The sequence below is a fragment of the Vombatus ursinus genome, unplaced genomic scaffold, assembly GCF_900497805.2.
Source record: "Vombatus ursinus unplaced genomic scaffold, bare-nosed wombat genome assembly UNPS02014801.1, whole genome shotgun sequence".
Taxonomy (NCBI): domain Eukaryota; kingdom Metazoa; phylum Chordata; class Mammalia; order Diprotodontia; family Vombatidae; genus Vombatus; species Vombatus ursinus.
The window spans coordinates 3,214,178-3,231,812 of NW_020954579.1; the positions used below are offsets into that span (position 1 = coordinate 3,214,178).

General features: G+C 33.9%; 1 protein-coding gene and 1 pseudogene across 2 annotated transcripts in view; both read left to right on the plus strand.

Annotated features, from left to right (window-relative positions):
* The window catches only part of NPEPPS (aminopeptidase puromycin sensitive), an 82,608-nt gene that overhangs the window by 20,673 nt on the left and 44,300 nt on the right, over nucleotides 1–17,635 (plus strand). For both annotated transcript variants that reach the window (XM_027872895.1, XM_027872896.1), the window contains 7 exons: nucleotides 6,979–7,056; nucleotides 12,422–12,543; nucleotides 14,151–14,258; nucleotides 15,382–15,582; nucleotides 16,039–16,135; nucleotides 16,246–16,279; nucleotides 17,338–17,452. In XM_027872895.1, coding sequence (XP_027728696.1) covers nucleotides 6,979–7,056; nucleotides 12,422–12,543; nucleotides 14,151–14,258; nucleotides 15,382–15,582; nucleotides 16,039–16,135; nucleotides 16,246–16,279; nucleotides 17,338–17,452 — 755 coding nt within the window. The remainder of the gene's footprint in view (nucleotides 1–6,978; nucleotides 7,057–12,421; nucleotides 12,544–14,150; nucleotides 14,259–15,381; nucleotides 15,583–16,038; nucleotides 16,136–16,245; nucleotides 16,280–17,337; nucleotides 17,453–17,635) is intronic.
* Nucleotides 13,081–13,520, plus strand: LOC114050785 (annotated as a pseudogene).

The window sequence follows — 17,635 nt, forward strand, 5'->3', positions numbered from 1 at the left end:
CAGTCTGTGTTCATGCCCTCTTTGAACCTCTCCATTGCTCTTTGGATGATCTACAACTTTAATACTTTGGAAACTTCTGCAAAAATCCAAATGAGCATACCATAGCATCAAATGAGAATATTACTGTTAAGATGCTACTCTACAGTAGCCTTCGACTTGATAGTCATGGAAGTGACAGAAAGGTACAAGAAATACTCGATCCTGTTATTTAAAATTTTATTTTCAGTTCCTCCTTCTCTCTGTCTTCTCTTTCCTCCTACCCTCATTGAGAAAGCAAGAAAACTAAAACCCTTGTTACAAATGTATAGAAAGCAAAATAAATTGCTACACTGACCATGTCCAAAAAAAAGTCTGAATCTATGTTCCATTACTTCTTTCCCACAAGCTGAGTTTCAGCTGGAATTGTGGTTGGTAGTTGTTTTGATCAGAGTTCCAAAGAATTTTTTCTTAGAAGTCATTTTCCAATTAATAAATGGTCAAAGGATATGAACATGCAGTTTTCAGATGAAGAAATCAAAATTATATATACTCGTGAAAATATGCTCTAAATCATTATTGATTAGAGAAATGCAGATTAAAACAACTCTGAGGAACCACCCTACACCTATCAGACTGGGTAATATGACAGAAAAGGAAAATAATAAATGTTGGAGTGGGTGTAAGAAAATTGGGGCACTGATGTATCGTTCATGGAGTTGTGAACTGAGGAGAGCAATTTGGAACTATGCCCAAAGGACTATAAAACTGTGCATACCCTTTTGATCCAGCAATACCACTACTAGGTCTATATCCCAAAGAGATCAAAACAAAAAGGGAAAAGGACCTATTTGTACAAAAATATTTATAGCAGCTCTTTTTTGTGGTGGCAAAGAATTGGAAATTGTGGGATGCCCTGATCAATTGGGGAATGGCTAAAGAAGTTGTGGTATATAATTTTAATGGAATATTACTGTACTATAAGAGATGAGCAGGATGATTTCAGAAAAAACTGGAAAGAACTGATGAAAAGTGAAATGAACAGAACCAGAACATTGTACACAGTAACAGCAATACTGTATGATGATCAACTGTGAATGATGTAGCTATTCTCCGCAATACAGTGATCCTGTACATTTCCAAAGGACTCATGGTGAAAAATGCTGTTTGCCTCCAGAGAAAGAACTGATGGAGTTTGAATGCAGATCAAAGCATACTATTTTTCACTTTCTGTATTTTGTTTTGTTTTTTCCTTTGGGTCTGTGTCTTCTTTCATAACGTGGCTAATATGGTAATGTATTTTGTATGATTAAACATATATAATCTGTATCAAATTGCTTACTGTCTCAGGAAGGGGGGAGGTGAAGAAAAGAGAAAATTTGGAACTCAAAATTTAAAAAAAAATGTTGGAAATTGTCTACATGTAACTGAGGGAAAATAAAATATTAATTTTTTTTAAAAGAAAAAAATTCTTAGGACAAAAATTGTTTTATAATATTGCTGTTACTATGTAAAGTTTTCTCCTGGTTCTGCCTTCTTCTCTCTGTATTATTTCATTTAACTCTTCCCATGTTTTTCTGATGCCATCTTATCATTTCTTACAGCACAATAATCCATATATACCACTGTTGTTTAAACAATATATTTTATTGATACGTTTCCTCTTGATAATAGTTTAACTGTAAAACACACACACATACACACACAACCCCCTACTTCAGCCCCCTCCAAAAACATTTTAAGTAGAACAAAATGCTTTGTTAAGGATATCATATTTACAGATACAGAGTTGAAAAAGGGGCCCTTAGAAGCCATCTGGTCCAACACTCTGCTTTTATAGACGAGGATCTCAGTGCCCAGATTGATGAAGAGGCCTGTTTCGTGTAGATGGTAGCAGAGCTGGCAAAAGATCCCAGTCTTTTGATTCCAAGCCCAGTATTCCTCTTACTGGACTGTGTGTCAGAATATCTCCTACATAGATAGCTAGATTCAGACAAGATTCGTTGAAAGATACAACAACACAGAACTTTGTTTGACCCTCTGGTTTTTAATGTAAAGCAAAATGTGCAACAGAGGAAAATACACACACACACACACATCCTATCAAATAGTATCATACTTGTATTAACACTGGACTGTAGGTTTAAGTAGGTTTTTGTGGTCTAGGCCTAAAGAAGACCCTAATTTATAACATTGCTTCTGGGCAAAATATCATCTAAATTTCGGACATCTACCTTATTATAAATATAACTTGTTTTCAAGTTCTGAGGATTAGTATCCCTATTTGAGGAATGAAAAGTTTGACATAACTTTGCTTTTCTCAAATATTGATTTTATTATTTTCCTTCCAGCGCAGTCCTAAGTACTCATTTCTCCACTCTCTTTCTAGTAGCTTCCATTTTCTGGAGAAATTATGTCATGTTTTCACTGCAAAGGCATTTTGATGCTATTTGCAATGGTTATTATGCTTATAAGTAAAATGCATGCACGCCTGTGATGTGATCTTTTGGGAAGAGCAAAAATGGCAAATGGATTGAGGAACAACAGGAGCTCTGAGATGAAACTTAAATTATTTCTCGTGTAACTATAGTAAAAACTTAGTTAATTTGAGATTTCTTTTATTCAACTTGTAGAAAAATGAGAAAATTTAAAAGAAACAAATGAGAGATTTAGCCAGATTTAGTTTAAAAAAAAAGTTAGTAAATAGTACAGGTGGCTTTTATATACTTTACATTGCTCTCTTCAGTCATTATTTTTTAATATTTTATTTTTCCTCAGTTACATGTTGAAACAATTCTTAACATTCTTTTTTTAAAAAATTTAGAGTTCCAAATTCTTTTTCCCCTTCCCTCTCTCCCTCCCTGAGATGGTAAACAATCTGATAAAGGTTGTATGTAAGACATACAACATATAAAACATACAGCATAAAGCATGTAAAACATTTCCATGTTAGTCATTTTGTGAAAGAAAACTAGAACCAAAAAAAACCAGAAGGAAAGTGAAAAAATAGTATGCTTTGATCTGCATTCAGACTCCATCAGTTCTTTCTCTGGAGGCAAATGGCATTTTTCATCATGAATCCTTTGGAATTGTCTTGGATTATTGTATTGCTGAGAATAGCTAAATCATTTGTGGTTGATCATCCTACAATATTGCTATTACTATGTACAATGTTCTGCTGGATCTGCTTGCTTCACTTTGCATTAGTTCATGTAAGTCCTTCCAGGTTTTTCCTGAAATCATCCTGCTCATCATTTCTTTTAACACAAGAGTATTCCATTACAATTACATACCACAAGAAAGAAAAAACAAACAAAAAAGTGAAAATAGTATGCTTCTATCTGCATTCATTCTCCATAGTTCTTTTTCTGGATGTGGATAGCATTTTCCATCATGAGTCTTTTGGAATTGTCTAAGATCATTATATTGCTGAGAAGAGCTAAGTCTGTTGAAGTTGATTATCGCACAGTGTTGCTGTTACTGTATACAGTGTTCTCCTGGTTCTATTCACTTTACTCAATATCAGTTCATGTAAGTCTTTCCAGGTTTTTCTGAAATCTACCTGCTCATCTTTTTTTTTTTTCCTCATTTAGTAGTAGTTTATTTTTTCCAATTACATGTAAACATAGTTTTCAGCATTCACTTTTATAAGACTTTGAGTTCCAAATTTTTTTCTCCCTCTCCCTCCCCAAGACAGCATGCAATCTGATATAGAGTATACATGTACAATCCTATTAGACATATTTCCACATTAACCATGTTGTGAAGGAAGAATCAGAATAAAAGGGGGAAAACCACGAGAAAGAAAAAAAAGAGAAAATAGTATGCTTTGATCTGCATTTGGATTCCATCTAGCTGCCCCTTTTAATTTCTTATTCTTCTCTTATTGCTATAGCTAGCATTTCTAGAACAATATTGAATGATAGTGATGATAATGGGTGTTCTTGCTTCACAACCCTGATCTCTTAGGGAAGGCTTCTAACTTATCCTCATTACAGATAATGCTTGCTGATGGTTTTAGATAGATGTTACTTAGCCATTTTAAGGAAAACTGCATTTATTCCTATTCTTCAGTTGTTATTGAACAGAAAAATAATCTTGTGGATGAATCCCTAGTCATAAAAGTATGATTAAAATTAGGTTCAGCATGGAGCAGGAAAGGGGGTAAAATATTTTTAGGATGGTACTTAACAAGAGATTAAAGGGAAGGAGAGATTTTTCTGGTTGTCATGAAGTTAAGCACAGCTTTGTGTCTTCTGGTTAATTGCGATTTTACTTTAAGTCTTAGTGACGCTTTCACTGCTAATTTTTTAAATTTAGAAAACTCTGTAGTGATATCTCCTTTGTTTTTAGTCATCATTACTAGTAAATCCTAGAGTGTTTTAGAATTAATAACAAGGCAAAATGAAAAAAAAATTTTGTTCTTGCTTTTTTTCTTTCTTTTTTTGGGGGCGGCAGTGGGGGTTAAGTGACTTGCCCAGGGCCACACAGCTAGGAAGTGTTGTATCTGAGGCCGGATTTTAACTCAGGTCCTCCTGACTCCAGGGCCGGTGCTCTATCCACTGCGCGACCTAGCTACCCCCTGTTCTTGCTTTGCCATACATTGTATCCATATGGTTTTTGTGTAGCTAAAATAACATAACGTAAAAGTGCTAATGGCATGTTAGGGCTTGTAGGAGATTTTGTACAAGATTATACTAGAGTATGTTTGGAATAAACTATAATATAAAGGAGGAAGTTATCTGCAACGTGAAGATGCAGTTTGGAAGGGTTGATAATCTAGTTTTTCTGTATACCTGAAAAGGGAGTTCATCTGACAGCTTTTCATTTGTGATGAAACAAATTTGTGGTGTTTAATAAACTTTGTGCAAATGGCATATATAGCTAATCTCATGTATATCTTGTAATTGTTTTTTTTTAATAATTTTTTTTTGAGGCAATTGGGATTAAGTGACTTGCCTAGAGTCACACAGCTAGTGAATGTTACGTGTCTGAGGCAGGATTTGAACTCAGGTCCTCCTGACTCCAGGGCCAGTGCTCTATCCACTGTGCTGCCTACCTTCCCCTTTGTGTAATTTTTTAGACCAACTTTTCCAGTATTGCTTTAGTTCTCCTATTCTGTCAGACACTGTACAATTAAAATAGCAGATACAGAGCACTTTGGGTAATAGTTTTCCAAGAGTCCCTGTAATAAGTATTTTTTGACTTCTTTTTTGGTATTGTTTTTGTTTCTAGCTTTTAAAGCAAAGTTATGATTATTCTGTGAACCTTTAGAAAGTAACCATTAGAACATGCATATTAAATGTTTCATAGTTAATATCCATATGCTACATTTTGTGGGATGTAAATGTATAGAGTATACTTCATTTATAAAAATTTCTATTCTGTTGGATCTGTCTTTTCCATTTATTGAAATTTTGAAGCTTGTTTCTTAAATTTTGAGTAAACATTAGCATCCTTCACTGGGGTGTATCTTTGATATTGTGTATAGTTCCCCCAGGAACTAACTAGTGATATCATGCCTTGGCCAGAAAGGAACATTTGTAAACAATGTATGGGTTTTTTTTTTTTTTTTCTCTTCTGAGTGCTGAGCACAATAGCTACCTTAGAAACGGGACTAGCTTGGGGCTAATCTCTAGCTTTTTGTTGGTCAAGATTCATTGTCATTTAAAGCTAGAAACTTGATAAATAATGTAGTGTACAAATATTGACTTTCTGTTAAATGTCCAGGAATCTGCTTTTTGGGAAATTAGAATAAGAGGAGATTTTGGCTGGCTTAAGGCTGAACTCTAGGAGGCTCTAAAGGAGAGTTACATTAAAAACATTTCTTCAAGATTCCTGCCCTGGTATGATTCCTGTAAGATAAAGAATGAATTGTGTTAGTTTTATTAAAAAGAAATCATAATTGACACTATCTAGGATTGTCTAGAGTGATGAATTTACAGTCTGAGAATCTGTAAAGTTAGAGGGAGTTGTATACAATGACCTCTCAAAGTCTTTCAGAGCTCTAAATTTATGATCTTATAATCTGGATTCAGATTCTGACTTTACCACTTCTTATTACCTGTGTGAGCTTGGGCAAGTCACTTTAATTCCCTGGATCTGTTTCCTCATTTGCAAAATGAGGGCATTACTCTTGGTGCCTTCCCTTCTGTTAATTATTTCTTTGTCCTGTATATAGCTTGTTTGTATAAATAGCTGTTTGTATTTCTTCCCATTAGACTGTGAGCTCCTTGAGAGCAGATAACTGTCTTTTGTCTTTCTTTCTTTGTATCCCCAGAGCTTAACACACTGCCTGCCACATAGTATGCACTTCATAAATATTTTTTTACTATAATTCTCTGATTCATCTTGAAATCCAACCTCAATTTTTGACTGCGCTGACCTGACCAATTTACAGAGGCTTCGTAGAAGGTATATCTCAGCGTGGCCCGTTATACTTCATGAAACCACCTAGTGAAAAATTACTGTTTTGTAAAACTGTGGAACTTAGTTTTTTGACTCTCCACAAAGAGAGCTCTCTGTAAAACTGAATTTTATCCCAAGAATATTGTATTTTTAGATCTTGGATGGGATTGAGCTCTATAGCAGGGGAGCATAACTTTGTTGCTTCTTTGGTCCACTGAAATTATGGTAATTAGCTTAATCTCTTCAATGTGTATGTGAGAGAAGTTGCAGCACAGAAAGGGTTGTCACAGGATGGACATACTTCTCAAATATATCAAAGAAACTGGAAGAATACTTTATCAGCTATGCTCTTTCCACTACTCTCAAATTTATGAATTAACGTAGAACTTGTAATCATTTTCTTACAGAGTCAGAAGTCCAAGTTGCTCCATATTTTGGCATTTAAAGCTGACTAATATAATGCTTTTAATAGTTAAAAACTTACTTGCTAAATTAAGATGATATCGCGTTTAATTTTAATGGAAATTTTTATTTGATATAGGCTGTTGTCTGAACTAAGTTCATGAGTTTAAATTGGTACTCTTTTTGTTTCAGAAATACATGCCACAGGATTTAATTATCAGAATGAAGATGAGAAAGTTACATTGTCTTTTCCTAGCACACTCCAAACAGGTAAGCAGTGTAATAATATTCACAAAAATTTTGAGATATACAGCTTATTTTTTATTCAGAATATCGTTTTTTAGGGGCAGCTAGGTGGCACAATGGATAGAGCACTGGCCCTGGAGTCAGGAGTTCAAATCCAGCCACAGACCAAACACTTGACACTTACTAGCTATGTGACCCTGGACAAGTCACTTAACCCCAATTGCCTTAAAAAAATAACAATCTTTTTTAAAAAAAATTTTTATTAGTTTATTTTGATTTAACAACAATCACTTCCATAAGCTTTTGAGTTTAAAATTTTTCTCCTCCTCCCTTCCCAAGATAGCACGCGATCTCATATAGGCTATACATATACATTCCTATTAAACATATTTTCACATTAGTTATATTGTAAGGAAGAATTAGAACCAATAGGAGGAACCACCAGAGAGAGGAGACAAAACAAAACAGATGAAAAAAAATAGCAAATAGTATGCTTCGATCTGCATTCAAATTCCATTCTTTGGATGTGGATAACATTTTCCATCATGAGACCTTTGGAGATGTATTAGATCCTTGTATTGCTGAGAAGGGATAAGTATATCAAAGTTAGTCATTGCATACCGTGGCTGTTGCTGTGTACAGTGTTCTCCTGGTTCTGCTCACTTCACTCAGCATCAGTCCATACAAGTCTTTCTGGGTTTTTCTGAAATCTGCTGTCATTTCTCATAGCACAATAGTATTCCATTAAATTCATCGAGCACAACTTGTACAGCCATTCCCCAATTGATGAGTATCTCCTCAATTTCCAATTCTTTGCCACTACAAAAAGCGCTGCTATAAATATTTTTGTACATGTGGGTCCTTTTCACATTTGTATGATCTCTTTGGGATACAGCCCTAGAAGTGCTATTGCTGGGTCAAAGGGTATGTACATTTTTATAGCCCTTTGGACATAGTTCCATATTGCTCTCCAAGGTGGTTGTATCATTTCACAACTCCACCAACAATGCATTAATATTCCAGCTTTTCCACATCTTCTCCAACCTTTATCATTTTTCTGTTTTGTCATGTTAGCCAATCTCATAGGTGTGATGTGGTACCTCAGAGTTGTTGAACTAGCAATACAAGTTTAGGGGGAACTGTCTTGGAGGTCAAGGACAGAATCTGTACTATGTGGATGATTGGTGGTGATGTGTCTTTTATTTTCTCACCAGCGGTTGGAAGGGGCCGCAGGGAATATATTAATGGACTATGTGCCTCTCATATGCCACTTGTCCTGTGCTAGTAGGATTCTATTTATACACCTGGTATTCATGCATTCTTAAATAAATTTTTAATTCTAATGAAGAATTAATTTTTTTCTATTAAGTTGAGCTCTAGCTCAATCATATAGCTAAAATTATTTTAACTTTGTATGTCTATTCTACAAAGTTTTTAGTAACATGTTACGGTGTAGTTTACTTCCTATCTATGATAATAATAAAAGCTAAAGTTGATACCATGTATGGTTTTAGTAATTTTTGATGAATAAACTCTGGTAACTATGATTTTGGTCAAATGAAAATATAGCTACTCCCCAAAAAGGTGAAATAGATTTTTAAACAGACCATTGTACTAGCCTTATTGTATCTCATTTTGCCTGATAATATTAAGATATGTATTATTTACCTTATTAGAATTATAATCTGTATTATTATGAATTCCACACTTGAAAAGGAACTTAGATATTCAGTGATCTAGCTCATCCATTTTACAGTCAGTCAATAATAATTTAAGTGCCTGTTTTTCGCTCAGCGCTAGGGAAACAAAGGTGTAAAAAACAGTTCTTTTCAAGGAGCTCATAGTATAATGGGAGAGACAGCACAGAAAAGCTGTGTACACACAAGGTATAGACAGGATAAATTGGAGATGATCAACGGAGGGAAGGCACAAGCATTAAGGGAAATGGGGAAAAGCCTGGAGAAGGTGGGATTTTAGTTGGTACTTGAAAAAGAAGTCAGGAGACAGAGATGATGAGGAGTAGAATTCCAGATATTGGGGACAGGTGGAGAAAATGCCCAAAGACAGGAAGTGGAGTGTCCAATAGATTTTAGAGAATGTGGTGAGATGAGACTAGAAAGATAGAGACTGTAAAGGCAATATTGCAGTTCTTATTTCTTATCATAATTTTTATTATCATCTGTTGCAGGAATTCTAGCATTGCATCACCATGGTTCTTTATTTTATCTTCAAAAAAGAAGGGATAGGAGTTGATTCTGACAATCTGAGAGTGATACTAGAACACATTTGGCATTTCTGTGCTGTCGGTTTAAATCTGACCTCAGTTATTGTAAATTAGCCATCAGGAACTATAAGGTGAATTAGTAGTTTGTGTTTTATTCATTAAAAGACAGTGTTTCCTTATCCCTCACTAGCTTCCTAACCTTGTGCTAAGGTCCAAGGAATTTAAGAATTCAAAGTGAAATACTTGGGGACAATGTGTTGTTAATGGGTAGAAACTTAAGTTGCTCCTTTAAACTGTACTGTGGATGGTTTCCAGGACTGTTGTCCTACTTCTTTAAAGAGCACCTAATTCATTTTAAGAGAAATAGAAAATCTGCTTTTAATTGATTTAAAGCTACTTGGTATAATCTTTATTTTCTGATTCCCTTCTGTGAACTGTGTATGTCATTTTATGCTGAAAGAGAGAGGTTCTCCTTACTTTGAATTTCAGCAGTTCTCACAGGGGATTTGTCTTCCCTAATAACAGCATGAAATTTTCAACAGATCATAGGTGGGCATCAGTAATCTTTCTGCTTTACCTTATTAAACCACTAATCATTATGCACGCTAGTTAATTTGCATTTGAGGAAAAATAATTTTTGAAACTGGCACCATCAGGAATGCTGTGTGGTTGCCTATAGCCATTGTAAATACTTAGCAACCTCAGCATTGGTAGTTAGTGTCCTGTGGAATAGCACTTTTCGTGGTGAAGTACTAGTAGCTGTTCAGATTTAGAACCATTTGAAGACCTCTCTCTTTAAAAAGAAAAAAAAACAACACTTTTTTCACTTATTTTTTTTTAATTCCTTAAGAGGCAGAATAGGTTAAAGAACTAGTGCCCTTTTGTCTTGATTTTCATTAAATTCATAAACTGGATTGACACTTATTGTCCTAGGTCTTTAGCATTTCTTCAAGAGACATAAGAAAGAACATAGAGAATATAGAACATTTTTTATTTTTGGGTTTCTTCTCATTTTCTGTTAACAAAGTGGCATGTGAGGTGTGTTTATAAGGCAATATGATAAATACATGCACGAACACTTATATCCAAGTAGGTGACCTTCCCTGTAAATTAGTCAGTGCCCTTGGGAAGTTATATACATTCCAGTGATGCTATTAATATTTAAGTTATTTTTAGAACTCTTATTTTAAAACTGCTCTCAAAACCAACTTATAAGCCCCACTCAAAAAACTAATTATTGTTTTATAATCACTTTGTTTTTGTCCAAAGTATTTTGCCCATTTTATCAGCCACCTTATTTGTCCCTAGAGTCCTTGGCACTGTCGAATTAAAGAAGTTGCATACCATCTGGTTTGTCACACACCCTAAGCAAGGTCCACTGACTTCCAGTTGAAACCTTTTGTGTTGTCTCTCCCTGTTACAATATGAGCACCTTGAAAGCAAGGACTGTTTGTTGTTTTTTTTTTATTTGTATTCCTAGAACTGTGTACCTAGTAAGCACTGAATAAAAATACATGCTTTTTTGTTCATTTGTTCATTCATGATTGACTGATGATACTCAAACTTCAAGTTCTAAATTTCTGAAATGGGCTTTGTAAAACAATCTGAATGGTGGCAACATAACTAATTAATATAATTATAAATAACTTAATATTATTAATTATAAATTAATTATAAATATATTATTATGTTAAGATATAATACATATTAATACATGTGATATATAATGTATATTATGTATTGATATATGTACTATATAAGATATATATGATATCTTTATTATTAATTATAAAGTTAATTATAAATAATATAATAATATAACATAATTAAGTGTGTGGCTTCCAAAGTGACTGCTTGAACAATGATGGTACTTTTCTGGATATATAAGTTTTAATGTATTTCTTTATAGACATGCGCCTAATTAAATTTAAATATCTTCCAAACACTATGCTTAGATTGTTAGTAATTAGTAATAAGGTTACCATTTTTCTTTTGTGTGATCTGGTTTGTGAAATGTAGGTGACAATTTTATAATTGCTGATTTCTAGCAATTTAAAATTTATGTCTTGAACCCTAGATGCACTTGTAATCTGTTCACTCTGGAAGTCAGATGAAATGATTATGCTGAGCTGGGACAGAATGAAATTGTCTAGCTTATCCTACATTTTTGTCAGCATTATATTACTTATAGATTAGGTGTATATAATTATTTATTATTTGAAAAGTTAGATAAGCTTCAGAGTTCATTTTATTGACATCTTTCAGACGAATCCTGGACTTTTTATAAAGGAGTATAGTGTTGTCAAGATAAAGAACCGTTGTCCTATTTTGAATGAACCTAGATAACAAAGACTATTTATGGAGGTTTTTCTTAGGGACTTATTATATATTATATATTTTGGCAATTTCTTAAGTGTTATTATTATATTTTATTATTCATTAACAGACGCAAATATTCCAATATGCAAAGAATACAAAAAAAGAACAGTTGAAAGATAGGTGTATGGCAGAGTAGATTCAGGTTCTATCTCTGACATATACTGGCTCTGTGGCCCTGGGCAAGTTACTATCCTCAGTGCTTTAGTAATTCTCAAAGACTATAAGTTGCAGTGAAGGTGCCAACTGGCACTGGTACATATCAATGAAATTACAAGGCCAGTTATTTTCCTTTACATTACTATAGATATAATTTGTTATCCTTCTGCTTATTTGACTTGGCATCAGTTCATGTGCAAATCTTAACAAGAATCTCTTAGCTCTTGATACTCATTTCCAAAGGTGCAATAATATTCCTTTATATTTATATATCATATTTTGCCCAGCCATTCCTATTTTAGTAATTTTAGACTGTTAATGAAGTGATGTGGTTATGTGAGCTTATTCATGTTTGTTAAATAAGATCTGATACTAACTGTGATTTTGGTCACATGAAAATATAAGTTATCCCCCCCAAAAGCTGAATTAGATTTTTAAACAAGTGAAAGCTATTAAGGTTTGCTTCAGAATTATTCCTGGCACCTTAATTTTAGTTATCTCTTTGTTTCTAAGGCAAACATTTGAAAAAAGGAAAATTTTAAGATTTGCCAACTGAATAAAACTGCTTTGAAAGTTAACAATTTTATATTTAACTTCATGATAGTGATTTTCATTTGTCCTCTATCACAGGTACAGGAACCTTAAAGATAGATTTTGTTGGAGAGCTAAATGATAAAATGAAAGGTTTCTATAGAAGTAAATACACCACTCCTTCTGGAGAGGTGCGTTATGCTGCTGTCACACAGTTTGAGGTATGTGCTGTTTTCCCTACTGCTTTAGTTTTTCAAATATTAGTGTTTGAAGTAAAGTTTATTCCATTATATTGAAAAACTAGTTGAAGCCAGGTGATATTAGCCTTAACTGTGTTTGTCATTTCAAAAATCTTTGTCTGATCTTCAGTAAAATAACTGTAATGGTGGTTGAATTTATACTTCATGTCCCAAAAGTCTCAGCCCAGTTTTAAGTGCTTAAAACTGGGCTGAGACTTTTGGGACATCCTGTACAGCTTCATTTACAAGAAACAAAACCAGACAGATAGATACTGAACTGGATATCTAGTATTTGGATTGATTATAGAAACGACACTCTTCATAATCAGAAACATTCTTTTAGTGTTTGAAAAGTGGCAATTTCCTACTTAAACTGGACCATCTGAAGAATGAAGATTATTTCCTGTGTAATGGGAAGTGTTTCTTAAAGCTTTTAGATTTTGACTTTATCTGAAATAGATCTGCTTTGTTTTCTTTTAAGAAAGATTCAAACTCTTTCTGCCATCTTGCAGCGCTGCCACCATGGTACGCATGAACGTCCTGGCAGATGCTCTCAAAAGCATCAACAATGCAGAAAAGGAAAGAAAACACCAGGTTCTCATTAGGCCATGCTCTGAAGTAATTATCTGGTTCTTAACTGTGATGATGAAGCATGGTTACATTGGCAAATTTGAGATCATTGATGATCACAGAATAGGAAAAATTGTTGTGAACCTCAGGGCAGATTAAACAAATGTGGTGTAATCAGCCCTAGATTTGATGTTCAATTGAAAGATCTGGAAAAGTAGCAGAATAATCTGCTACCATCCTGTCAATTTGGGTTCTTTGTGCTTACAACCTCAGCTGACATCATGGACCATGGGGAAGCAAGACAAAACCACACAGGAGGAAAAATCCTGGGATTCTTTTTCGAAGGGTTTAAAACATACATACAAATAAAAACGCTCCAATGGGGGTAAAAAAAGAAAGATTCAATTGTTGGGTTTGGGGGTTATTTTGGTATTATTTTAGCTTTTTTCCTTAATTTTTTTTTTTGTCAAATGGGGATAGAATTTGTGTGAACCAGTAGAAAATTACATTTCTTTTTATTCATCAGGAGATATGTATCCTATAGCATTGCTAGTCCTACTTTTCCTGTTAAGGAATGAAGCATATCAGGATGTCTTGAATTGAATTCTAAGAGCCTGATAAGTTGAGGAAAATTAGTCCAATGGAAACTTAAAAACAATAACCACCCTGCATTTCAAAAAAGTCTTTCTGTTTCTTTGCTTCATAACTGTTTTACATTATTTTTTTTAAAATAAGGGAGTTAGTTGACTTTTCTTCTTGTCCTAGCTTTATGTACTTAGTTATATATTGATTATTACATGCTTTCTCTTATCGGAGTGAATATTGATAAATCTGTTTGTATTAAGCTTAAAATGAATGCTGTAATATTTTGTGATGAAAGCAAAATTATAATTTAAACTATTACTATGCTATTTATTATCAAGGCCTTTAGTAGATTACAGCCAATGGAAAATGGAATGTTTGTGATTTCTTCATGAAGTTTCCTATTTTACTAATTGAGAAATTGTTTTTTCCTTAAGGCTACTGATGCCCGTAGGGCTTTTCCTTGCTGGGATGAACCTGCTATCAAAGCAACATTTGACATCTCATTGGTTGTCCCTAAGGACAGAGTAGCTTTATCAAACATGGTGTGTATGTGTAAATAAGTAGGTTGGAATTTGTAACAAGCTGTTAGAAGTTTGGTTTACTGATTTAACTTTTTCTTAAATACTTTTATTTGAATCTTCTGTCTATACTCTTTTGAAAGAAGTATACTCTTAGAGTACAATTAAATGCAAGTAGCTAAGCCAGAATCAAGTTAAAACAACTTAAATTTTTTTATTAAGTGGTAGGAGAAAAAGTTTTGGCTTTTTCTCAATAAGCTTCAAAATTTTTATTTGTGTTATAGAGGGAAGTTGTATTGGTAGTTAATTATGTTTTAGAATTTTTAAATTTTTGTATAACCAGGACTTACCTGACTCTTAAGTAGCAGTCCACATATATGATGATATTTGAAGGACTACCAATGACATTACGAATAGGCAGAGCTGGAGGTAGTTCTGGTAATGATTCCAGTAACACTGGAAAGACATTAGTGCTCAGAAGCCTCCAAGTAGACCTCTCCCACCCTGAGTGACTAATCTGAAATTCCACAATTTTGTTCCTTTGTTCTTTGTCAACTAACTAAAAAGCAAACATCCCTAGGAAAGCTGTAATACCTAAAGCCAAAAGAGTCATTTGTACCTTTAGGTCACTAAGTTTTTCCTGTTCTTTCCTAAGACCTGATGTGGTTGACAAGTACCTGAGTAAAGGGAGGTAATGGAACCTATCAGGCATACAATTGGTTGGTGCCTTCACAGGCAAAATTTGGTCAGTTTTCCAAACTGTCTGATGTTGGATGCTAGGTTAAGAAAGGCTTCTGTCTTTCTCAAAGTATTTGTAACTCAGACTTAGTATAACATGCTCCCATTAACAAATCATTTCTTTATATTCACCTGCTCCAAGTATCTTTTACAGTATAAATCTTCCTCAGAGAAGTTATATTTTGATCCCTAACGTCCTAGTATGAATGAGTTAGAGAGCTTTCAGTACTGAATTGGGGAAGTCAAGACTGTGTATAGAACTAGGCCTATTGTGGATAGGAATTGATAAGGAAGCCAAATGGGAAAGAAAGGCCTGAAGAAAAGCTAAATGAATTTTGTAGTTTTACTTTTGTAGACTGGTTGTGCTTGTCATTGACTAATGTATATTTCTTTTTCTGCTATTTGAAAGAATGTAATTGACCGAAAACCATACCCTGATGATGAAAATTTGGTTGAAGTGAAGTTTGCCCGAACGCCTGTCATGTCAACATACTTGGTGGCATTTGTTGTAGGAGAATATGACTTTGTTGAGACGAGGTCAAAAGATGGTGTGTGTGTTCGTGTTTATACACCTGTTGGCAAAGCAGAACAAGGAAAATTTGCATTAGAGGTAAATACATTTGGTGGGGATCTATGTTGGAGAGTTTGTATTCCTAATGGATTACTTTTTAATTTATATTATCAAGTAAAATTTGTTTTGTCTTTGTGGTTTATTGCTGTTGGGATAGCAGGAAATCTGAACTTGGTTTTGAGTTATTGTTTTACAACATGTAAATTAAAACAATCCAAGTTATGATAAGAAGAGATACTGACTTTTATCCAGGGACAGGATGATAATAGTGTAGTTATAACTTTACTACTGTCATTTATTGACTAGAATTTTGACTAGAATTTGGTTGACTGTATAGTTTCTGTAAATTATGAGATTTGGATATTCTTTTGGAGATGTTGTTTTCTGCATTTCAGAACTTGATATTTCTAGGGTAGTTTCAGATTTCCCTTGTGACTTATTTGCCAATTACAATCAAAAGCTTTATCAGGCCTCTCTTTGTTCATTTTTTTGTAGGTTGCTGCTAAAACTCTACCTTTTTATAAGGACTACTTCAATGTTCCTTATCCTCTACCCAAAATTGATCTCATTGCTATTGCAGACTTTGCAGCTGGTAAAGTAAATTTCATTTTATTGCTAAATTGTATTGATCTTTGAATTATGTTATAAGAAAGTAGAATGTATTATAAATATCTGTAATTTTTTTGTGTTTATTTTATAAAGGTGCCATGGAGAACTGGGGCCTTGTTACTTATAGGTATGTTAACAGTACATTGTCCTGCCTTACTTTTGCTTTCCTATTTTTTATATGTAAGGACTGCTGACATTGGACTTCACCCTACGTGAATATTAAGCAATTACAAAATGGTATAGCAGGCTTAAGAAAATGTTTTTCCTTTTTTAAAAAAAGTGCCCCTGGAGGTGCGTTTCAGAAAAATCATATCAACATTTCAAGCCTGCTGTGCAGAGTTGGAAGATTTCAACATGAGCACTAGTAGAATTTTTCAGATGATACTTCTTGTCATACTTTTCATTTTAATTGATGTATAGTCTCCCCATAATAGTTGTGTAGTTATTTCTCCAGCTTTGAAAACTGGCCTTAGTTGTATATTTTCTAACTTAAGTTATTACATTTCTATTACCACAAACATTAGGTTTATTTTTTGGTTTTTTTTTTTATGTAAGCTAGGCATTGGGATTAAGTGACTTGCCCAGGGTCACATAGCTAGTTATGTATCTGAGGCCGGATCTGAACTCAGGTCCTCCTGACTCCAGGGCCAGTGCTCTATCCACTGCACCACCTAGCTGCCTCAAACATTAGGTTTTTAAGGCACTGTCTGTAAATAAGTTCCCAGTTTCCATTTTCAGTTGTCTCCTCAGATGAATTACATTTCAAACAGTCAACTCAGTGTTTTGGTTTTTGTTTATGTGGAATGCATTTTTTTCTCTTCTCCATTTTTAGAAGAACACAAGTTTCTTCCTTATCTTCTAGATGAAATTCCATGATTTTAGACAGCCTCATATTTTACCTTCAAAGTGAGAAGAATTCTTTCTGATTAAGTCTTTAATCTTTTATAGAAGTACTCAGGTTCTATTAAGATCTAATCTAATTTTATTTTTTTCTTGCCCTAACATCACATACAGTGGAATAATGTTTTCCTTGTAGGTCTCTGGAATTGAATTTGATATTTTTATGCACTATTTTATAGGAAACTTTTTTTCAGTGTATTTTCCTGTCATTGCTTTGTTTTTTCTTGCTGTATTAATCAGTTTGGTTTGTTTTTGTTTTTGTTTTTGTTTTCTTTTTAAACATAGGGAGACTGCATTGCTTATTGATCCAAAAAACTCCTGTTCTTCATCCCGCCAGTGGGTTGCTCTGGTTGTGGGACATGAACTCGCCCATCAATGGTTTGGAAATCTTGTTACTATGGTATCTAATATTTTTGAGTGTTTTCAATATATTTACTTTCATCCTGCTACTGCTGCACATCCTCTTGACTACACAACATTTCTGGGGTTGGCTGGAGTATTGTGCACAAGGAAAAAATTGGGTGATGGAGAGGAATTATTTTAAAAGGTCTACCTTGAAAAGTGAGTTTCAGAATCCTTCTAT